Here is a 10,180-nt window from a genome sequence, read left to right as displayed (position 1 = left end):
TACTTAGTCATTTTCTCAAAAAGGGTTAGTCAATTAATTTAAAAAATGATTTTTTATGCTTTAATTTATTAAATTGGTTTAATTTATTTTTAAATGAACTAAATAAATTCTAATTAGTCTAGTTTTATTAATTTTCTAATCACTTGCACCTTAATTCAAATATTTTCATTTTAGGTCTCTTCCTCTAAAAGATAGAATAAAATGGTTCATTTCTTAGTTATTTTTTTTCAAACTTAATCGATTAGTGTAAATTATTATATATTTTTTATGTTATTATTTTTTTCTAAAAATAGTCAAATATATTTTAAGTCAAGTCGCAGGTCAACCGCATGTTGGCGGACACTTCGAATGCTTAAACCCTTCTCGAAGTGTAAATTGAACCCCGAACCCCCTTTGGCATTTTCAAATGATTTTTCTGTTTAAATCTTTGAAAATTATAAGTTTTCTTAATTTCTTTAAAAAATTAAGTGGCGACTCTTTTCTAAGTATTTTTCTCAAATTGTTTTATACTTAGAACATTTCAAAAAAGTGATTTTTCTAAAGGTTAGGAAAATTACGGCATGGGTACTATGGACATTTATATCTGCCATAAAGGGGAAGTTTTTATCAAAACAACACATGTGACCAATGAGTCTTTTGAGACCACATGCAATGAAGTGGATAGACCTAATAAAGAATCTACCAACAAAGTTGGTGAAGGTCTCAATGCACCTTTAGGTAAAGAAATAACACTTATTGATGGTAGAAATCAAATTGTCGGGGTCCAACAATCAAATCTAATAGAAAATGGCAACAGAAACACAAATGAAGCTGAAGATGAATTGAAGTTTTCTAGTGAAGATGAAGATTTGGAGGAAGATGAAGTAGAAACTATTGTGCATAGTGATGCTGAAAGTGATGAGAATGTTGACTTTTCTAGTGACGAGGATGGTTATGGGAGTGATATTCATGAAGAGCTAAGCATAGTTAAGAAGGATTTGAAAGCATATTTGAAGAAAAAAAAGAGCCAAGGAAAAAAAAAATTACTGAGTGTTTTTTGGGAGAAGTTGGCATAGATCCTGGTTTTGAAGACATTGATAAACCCAAGAAAAATTTAACTGGTAAGCTAGTAGGTGATGAGCCTTTTTATGACAGTTCAGATGCCGATAGTTTTGAAATTGAAAGTGAAAGTGAGGGGGAAATAGATATTGAAAGATCTGATATTTTAAGGGCAAGAAAGAAGAACACGAGGGTCTCATATGATCCAACATGGAAAAAAGTTGTGTGGCAACTTAATATGGTATTTGAAAATGTAAAAAAATTTAGAGAAGCTTTGAGCAAGTATGCAATTGAGAGAGGTTGTCAACTGGATAAGATCCACAATGATCAAAGAAGGGTCAGAGTAAAATGCAAAGCTAATGGCTGTCCTTGGATACTTTATGCGAGCAAAGATTTCAAATCTTCCGATTTCATTATAAAAACCTACAATCCTAGACATAAGTGTTATAGGACCAAGACCAACACAATGTGCAACTCTAAGTTTTTGGCTAAGTACTATAAAAGTAGAATTGTTTCTCAACCTTGCATAAAGGGATGGGAAATACAAGATTTGGTCAGGACAGACATGGGATTGTATGTTGGTAAGTTCGTGTGTTTGAAGGCCAGAAAAATGGTGTTGAAAAAGATAATGGGTGATCATGTTGCTGAGTTTAGTAGAATCTATGACTATAGAGATATGCTTCTTGAATCAAATCCAGGAAGCGCTTGTGTGGTGAAAGTGACAAATTGTGATGATGGAAAAAAACTCTTTCATTCCTTTTATATTTGTTTTTCAGCTTTGAAAAAAGGATTCATTGAGGGTTGTAGAAAGTGCATTGGGTTAGATGGTTGTTTTTTGAAGGGAATATCTAAAGGCCAACTACTTGTTGCTATTGCAAAGGATGGGAATAATCAGATGTTCCCAATAGCATGGGCTGTTGTTGGAACTGAAAGTAGAGAAACTTGGACTTGGTTTTTGAGAATCTTGAAATCTGATTTGGACATTAATGATGAAGGAGAAGGATTGACTATCATAAGTGATATGCAAAAGGTACGACTTTTATCCTTTGGTTTCAGCTTTTTTAGCCAATATTAGCTGCTATTTTCAGGTTTTTTAGCCAATATTAGCTGCTATTTTCAGCTTTTTTAGCTACTGATTTTACGAGTTTTAGTTAATGTGTTTTAAGTAATTTTAGCTACTAATTTAAGCTCTTTTTTAACCTATGTTTTCATCTCTTATCATCCAATTTTAACTACTGATTTCATGAGTTTTTTAGCTGATGTGTTATAAGTAGTTTTTAACTATTGATTTCAGCATTTTGTAAGGACCTTTTGATAGTTCATAACAACATTTTATCTTGTCCACAAAATTAGAAACTCTAGTGGTACTTTGTTATNGTTATAAGTAGTTTTTAACTATTGATTTCAGCATTTTGTAAGGACCTTTTGATAGTTCATAACAACATTTTATCTTGTCCACAAAATTAGAAACTCTAGTGGTACTTTGTTATTCAACTTGTTTAGCTACTGTTTTTTTTTTTTTTTGCTACTATTTTCATCCCTTTTAGGTTTAGTTGTTAAGTGATGTTAGTCTTAGTTGTGCGGACTCTTCACTTTTGATGCCACACTTGTATTGAATTAACAAAAAATACACTACTTTTGGCTAATTCAACATGCCCTCATTGACATTTTTGAAGAGTCCAAGCAACATATATTTTAGTTATTATACTTGCAAACTGTTCAAAAAACTGGAAAGGTGTTGAGGAAAGAAAGAGGTTTTGGGCTTGTGCTAGATCAACATTTGAAGCTGAACTCAGGAAGAACTTGGATAAATTAGCACAATTAGGCAAAGATATTTCTAATGACTTGGTAAACTTCAATCCTAATAGATGGTCCAAAGCACAGTTTAGGACATCCTCAAAATGTGACAGTGTGGATAACAATATGGTTGAAAGTTTTAATGCTTAGGTGTTGGGTGCTAGGCACAAGACTATCATCAGTATGCTTGAAGAAATAAGGAAAAAGGTAATGAATAGATTCACTAAAGTGATAACATTTGTAAATAGTTGGACTCATGACATTTCTCCAATGGAAATGTTGGTGCTAAATACAAATGTGAAGAAGTCAATGAGGGTGGAAATTAGTTGGAATGGTGATATTGGGTATGAAGTGAAGGATAGTCCATATATACATGTGGTTAACCTAATTCAGGAACTTGCACTTGTAGAAGTTGGGGATTGAAAGGGATTCCTTGTGCACATGCAATAGCAGCTATACATCACGATGAAGCTAATCTCCTTGACTCGGTTTGTAAGTGGTACAAAAAAGAAACCTACCTGAAAGCTTATAAACATTTTTTACAACCAGTAACAAACATGAAGATGTGGCCCGAGACATTAAATCCAAAAGTTGAGCCACCTCTTGTTAGGAAAATGCCAGGAAGGCCTGGTAAAAAAAGAAAGAAGGAACTTGGAGAGGTACCAAGTTCTGGAAAGCTTCCAAAGAGGGGAAAAACCATGAGTTGCTCCGCTTGTAAGTCAAAAGGTCACAATATAAGAACATGTCCAAACAAACCTCCAGCCACTTCAGAGATACATTTGATTTCTATTAATGTTTATTTATAGTATATTAATACCTTTAACACTTTCAAAATTATTCTTTGCATAGGGTATTGCTACATCACAAGCATCTGCCAGTAGTAAAAGAAGTGGCAAGCAGAAATCTCACCCCACTCAAGCAGTGCAACAATCTCAAGCAATAGTGCAAAGTGACAGTGGTAATAAAAAAGGTGCAAATAATGCATTTAAGAGGCCAAGAGTAGTGGGTCATGGAGTATTTGTGAGCAAAGATGGTTTTATTTGTGCCGAGGTAAAAACGAGAGTTAATAAGCTTATATTCTTGATTAAACTTCTTAAAAATAATTTAACGACTCTTTATTACTTTACAGCAAGGAAGATCTATTAGTAGGGTAATCAAGAGTGGAGCACAAGAGAAACTGATAAGTTCAGCTATTGTCACCAGTGACCTTGGGTATGCACCAAGTAAAGGTCTTAAATGGAAGGGGAAAAGTGCTATCACAGGAAGACAACTTCCACATAAAAGTGCTTTGCTTAGACGGAAGAACATCAAGTCACAAACTTCATCACAAGGTGCAACAAGAACTGAAGGTGTTNTTACTATCTCATGAAAGCCGTAAAGAGATTGTTTTCGAAAGACTATCAATTCAAGTGCATTAAGTCCAAGTAAAAGAAGAAAAAAATAATGAAAAAAACACGATTAATGGTTGATAATAAAAACAGTGTAAAGTAACAACAACAACAACAAAATAGTGTGATAATAGAAATATAATAATCAACATATGTCAAGAGCTATTGGGGTACGACTAGTCCTACGACATACACTAAACCTTCGCAAGAAGACACACTCTCCCCGTCCATACTAACCTTTCTACCCTAATGCGCGGCCTCCACTATTTCCTATTTAAAGTCATGTCCTCGGTAATATGAAGTTGCGACATGTTTGATCTAATCACTCTCCCTAATACTTTTTCAGCCTATCCCTACCCCTCCGTGTACCCCCTACAACTAGTCTCTAGCACCTCCTCACTCGGGAGTCCATGCACCTCCTATGTACATGCCCAAACAATCTCAGTCTCGCTTTTCTCATCTTGTCCGCAACAGAGCCCACTCTCACCTTCTCTAGGATAACCTCATTCCTAATCTTGTCACTCCTAGCATGCCCACACATCCATCTCAACATCATTATCTCTGCGACATGCATCACCTGAACATGTGAGTTCTTGATTGGCCAACACTCCACTCCATACAATAAAGATGGTCAATCCACCAGTGTATATATTCATCCTCCTGATCATTCCTAAACATATCTATAAAATATATAATATAATTATATCATTATAAGTGTTGGAAAATATAATTTTTTGCACGATAATATGCCGGCTCAGATTTAACGCAGAAGATATCTTTATCACTTTGTGAAATTTTTTTATGACCGATGATATGAGTTGTGGTTGCCACAAATCCGCTTCTGCTAAAGAGAAAATCGTACGTCTCATGGCCAGGGGTGACTCAAAGTAACTAGAGGCCTAAAGCGAAATTTCAATTAGAGGCTTAAAATTTAAATAAACTTCATAGATATTTATTTAAAAAATATTTTTCTAACTTTTAGATTTCAATTAGAAGCCTAAAATCTAAAAAAACTTTATATGTATTTATTTAAAAATTATTTTTCTAACTTTTTAGATGTAAATTTTTGCTTAAAATTTCTTTATAGAGGATTTCTTCAAATATCTTTTTTATTATTTTTAGTTTTTAGGTAAGATTTTATCAATTCAACATTAGAAAACACTCTTTTACTGGGGCTATTACTATATGAATTGTTAACATAATTCTTAGTAATAAGTTGATAAACTTTAAATAAAAACAAGAGTTAAAATCATAGAATTTGATTCAAGAAGTTGATAACTTGGTATATCCTACTTTAATACGTTTGTTGTATTGCTTGAAAATTTAAGAAGAAATAAAAAAAGAATTTGTAATTTACTTTGTTCAACACTTTTCGACTATTGATTCATATTTTTGACCGACTATTACTCAACCTTATCAAAGATTTGAAAAAGAGAGTTCAAACATATAAATATTATGAGTGTTAGCGAAAAATAATTGATTTTTTCTATTTGAATGGGGTTAAGGAGAACAAAATAATATGGTAAGAATTTGAGCCCCCATTAAGGCATATGCCTCAAATTTTGTATGCAAGAGCCGCCCCTGCTCATGGCTAGTATTTTTTGGCTAAATACTAGTAGTACAAATTATCTAGGCCTAGCTAGAACCGCTAATTAAGTTGATGAAATGATGTTTGGGGTACGTGTTAACGACTATTCTTCTATACACAAGTCAGTCCTCTTACGAGGTAGTCAACCAAAGAATATTTACTAGCTTGTCGTTTTTCTAAGATTTTATGTCCAATATTTGTGGAGATGATGATAATTTAGTTTCTTTTTCACGCAAAACTTATTATTTAAAATTTGGCTTTCTTTGTGCAACATGACAGATTTACAAGACTTGCGTGTCATCACTCTTGTCTCTTCTGAACCATTGGTGAACCTGGTCCCTTACGCATGGTTGACCCCAAGTCTTTGCATTTTTTTTATTAATATGAAAGTAAAAAAAGAAAAAGATCATACTACTATGTCTATATATTAATAATTATAGTAAGTTGTTGGTCGAACTAGTTTGTATCGTTTTGGAAATTCTCAAAAACGATATATGGAACTAAAACAGATGAATTTGCTTCCTTACCAAATTGCTTGTTTCTATGCTTCTGTGCTAATACTAACATTAGCCATGGCCCAAAACACGACTAATAGTACCAACACCACCATTACTAAAGGTGACAATTTCACAAAACCAGGATGTCGTAAGAAGTGCGGGAACGTTACGGTTCCATACCCATTTGGTATTGGCTTAGGATCAGATTGCGCCATTAATTCGGGGTTCGAGATCAACTGCAACATTTCTACTGATGGTTCTCAGAAACCTCTGATAGGAAACCTTGAGGTTTACGACATCACTGATGCTGAATTGCGCATCTCAAATTCCATCGCTTGGAAATGTTACAACGCCAATGGATCTATACGCCGTGAAGAACTCGGTTGGACCGGTTTGGGGAGCTCAATTTATCCCTATAGTTTCTCCGTGCGTAACAGATTTATCCTCGTTGGTTGCGATGACAATGCTCTCATTAGGGGGAGCAACTTTCAGTTTTACTGCTCCACCAGCTGTAACAGCTCGAAGATAGTGACTGAAAGACAATGTACGGGCAATGGCTGCTATGAGGTGCAGATACCCAAGGGCTTGAAATACTTTAACCCAATCATGTCTAGCGCACGAAACCACACCGGTGTTTGGTATTTTAATCAATGTGGGTATGCATTTCTGGGCGAGGCAGATCGATTCCAGTTCAGAGGCCTACAGGATGTAAGTGATATTACTTTTTATGACAGGACCATAGCTACTGTTCCCATTGTGCTGGACTGGGCCATCGGGAATTTGACTTGCACGCAAGCGCAAGATAGGAAGGATTATGCTTGCAAGGAAAATAGCGACTGTGTTGATTCAGACACTGGTCTTGGTGGTTATCGCTGAAGCTGTAAACCAGGTTTTCAGGGCAATCCATTTCTCACTCCAGGCTGTCAAGGTTAGACAATTTCCCCTTCTGCCATAACATCTAACAGAGGAAAAGGTTACTCAATTTTGCATAATACAAAAACAAATTTGACTCCTTTCCCAATAATCAGTATGGTTATTTCAGGCTAATTCAATTTCATAAATGGAAAAGATCAAAGTAAGCCTTTTATGCGAAGTGAAAACTGTTTTATGCTTCGTTCGATCAATTGAAAGTTATTACGGTGTTCTATTTATTTGGTTTTGCCAGATGTTGATGAATGTACTGATCCAAGCATCAATACGTGTGAAAAGATCTGCACAAACACCCCAGGGAGTTTCTATTGTTCTTGTCCCGATGGATATACCGATGATGGGAAAAAAAATGGTCTTAGTTGTATTCCTCCCTACTCTGATAATCAGTTCCCATGGATCAAGTTCTCTCTAGGTAAATATCTTGGAAAACTTCCATAACCACAATAGTCCCTCCCTTCTTCCATTTTATCTCATGTTGTTTGGTCGGGCACAGTTTCGGAAAGAAAGATAATCTCATTAAGAGTAAAATGATAAGTTTAAAGTTGAATTATTTCTAATTATATATATAAAGATGACATTATTTCATAGACTAAAAGAAGGCATAATGCATAAACATGGTCCCATTAACCTAGCTTTAGCTGAGAACTATGACCTCTAACTTTTAGTGTGCACAAGTAGGCACTTAAACTTGTATAAAATTGAACAAATAGATACATTCGTCCTACATGACAATTTTGTGTCCTACGGGCATCTTATGTGTGTTATGCCACATAGGACATGTGTATCTACTTGTTCAATTTTATACAAGTTTAGTGCCTACTTGTGCACACCCAAAGTTGGAGGGCATAGTTGCCCGTTGAAGCCAAATTTAGGGTCATGTTTATGTATTATGCCGTAAAAGAATATCACATATATTGGGATAGAGGAAGTACTATTTTTTATGCTAAAAATTGTCTTGGACGTCTGTTTCACAAGCTGTTTTCATGTGTTTGAAGCAGTCTCTAGGAACACCAAATCGTTAGCATGTACATTCATGATTCAACAGTAAAGTATAAGTGTACAATCCTGAACTTTTGATTTAGCTAGTTGAAATAGACAATAAAAGTTCAACTCTGCTAATTACACAGGTACTGGAGTTGGGTTAATCTCCCTAGTGGTTGTGATAACTTTGCTCTATTTTTGCATCAAGAAAAGGAAGTTGAGTCAAGTTAGGGAGAAGTTTTTCCAACAAAATGGTGGTTTGTTATTGAAGCATAGAATATCCACTAAAGAGGGCGGTGTGGATGCAACAAGAATTTTTACAGCTGAGGAGCTCAAGAAAGCTACAAACAATTATGCCAATGACAAAATTCTTGGTCGTGGTGGCAATGGGATTGTATATAGAGGTGTGCTACGTGATACTCGCATAGTTGCCATTAAGAAATCTAGAATTGTTGATGAGAGTCAAATTGAGCAGTTTATCAATGAGGTGCTTATTCTCACTCAAATCAACCATCGAAATGTGGTGAAGCTCTTTGGGTGTTGTTTGGAAGATGAAGTTCCTTTATTGGTATATGAGTACGTCTCTGAAGGAACTCTTTACGAGCACATTCACAACCAACGTGGAGCGGGTTGGTTGACTTGGCGAAACCGTTTTAGAATTGCAGCAGAGATAGCCACTACACTTGCTTACCTTCATTCATTTGCGTCCATGCCTATAATTCATAGAGACGTTAAGTCTGCCAACATATTGTTGGATAATGTTTTTACAGCTAAAGTGGCGGATTTTGGAGCATCAAGGTTAATTCCTCTAGATCAGACACATGTGGCTACATTGGTTTTAGGGACATCAGGGTACTTGGATCCAGAATATTTTCGCACAAGTCAATTGACAGAGAAAAGTGATGTTTACAGCTTTGGAGTAGTTCTGGCAGAACTTTTGACAGGGTTGAAACCTATTATTAGAGCTAGAAACGAAGAGGACAAGAAATTGGCCGATTTTTTTGTGTTGTCTATGAATAAGAATAGCTTGTTTCATATTATTGATCGTCGTGTTTTGCGGGAAGGGAGTCTTGAGCAACTCCAAAAGATGGCTGAGGTGGTGAAGAACTGCCTTCGGCCGCATGGAGAAGACAGGCCTACAATGAAGGAAGTGGCTATTGAACTTGAAGGTTTGAGGAAGATAACTGGAGTCTCTTGGTCTAATCAATATGGACTCGAAGAGAATGATCAGGATGAATTATCAGATCTATACACAGTTCCCGTCAACTCCAATGGAAATACCCCCAATTCAGATGGTTCTCGTATAATGCATCCTAGATACAGTCCAAGCTGATCTAAAAAATCTGGTTCACTAATAATGGCATTAGATCATTTGCCTTTTACTGTCTCATACCTATGTTTCTTCCATGTTGAATGTTCCTTTCCTTTTTCCTCTCAATTTAGATTTTTCTTAAAGATAGAGTGTTTGGATATCTTTGCAGATTATATATAGCGGACCTTTTGATTTCTTTTTCTTTGTTACATATTTGCATATAGAGAAACAAATTCCAAAAGTCAAATCATTTGAAACAACTTGTGCATATATTTTTATACAAAAGCAACCCACGCGTTATTTATCCCCAAATTCCTAGTCCCAAATGTAATTTGCTATCTCCTCAAAATGGTTTTATAACACTCCTGGACGTACGCATCAAACACACTCCTTAAGAAGGAAGAAAATCACATTTGTTGACATTCAATTTTGACCATCCACAATATAAATTAATCATCGAGCTCCTTCAATTTCAAACGATTTGAAATAATTAGTTTTATAAAATTTCAAAATAAATAATAATATAATGTAGTTTGCAAGTCAGTTTAGATAGTTTCTCATTTTTTATAATTTTTTAGATAATATATATGCTCTATATAATTATATATAATATTCAAAAAAAAAAATCATCTCAAAAAGACTTTATATT

The 10,180-nt window shown here is 35.0% G+C and overlaps 1 protein-coding gene and 1 pseudogene across 1 annotated transcript; both read left to right on the top strand.

Moving 5' to 3' along the window:
- Window positions 1–560: 560 nt before the first annotated feature.
- Window positions 561–4,204, top strand: LOC125855729 (uncharacterized). The gene is made up of 4 exons (XM_049535458.1): window positions 561–939; window positions 1,056–2,068; window positions 3,685–3,885; window positions 3,965–4,204. Exons 1-4 carry the CDS (start codon window positions 561–563, stop codon window positions 4,202–4,204), a joined length of 1,833 nt encoding a protein of 610 aa, XP_049391415.1.
- Window positions 4,205–6,305: 2,101 nt separating this feature from the next.
- LOC125855728 (wall-associated receptor kinase 2-like) lies at window positions 6,306–9,552 on the top strand (annotated as a pseudogene).
- Window positions 9,553–10,180: the final 628 nt, after the last annotated feature.

Source organism: Solanum stenotomum, chromosome 2 (genome assembly GCF_019186545.1).
Source record: "Solanum stenotomum isolate F172 chromosome 2, ASM1918654v1, whole genome shotgun sequence".
In the NCBI taxonomy this organism is placed as follows: Eukaryota; Viridiplantae; Streptophyta; class Magnoliopsida; order Solanales; family Solanaceae; genus Solanum; species Solanum stenotomum.
Note: the sequence above shows the minus strand (reverse complement) of the source record. Positions and strands in the feature narration are given on the sequence as shown.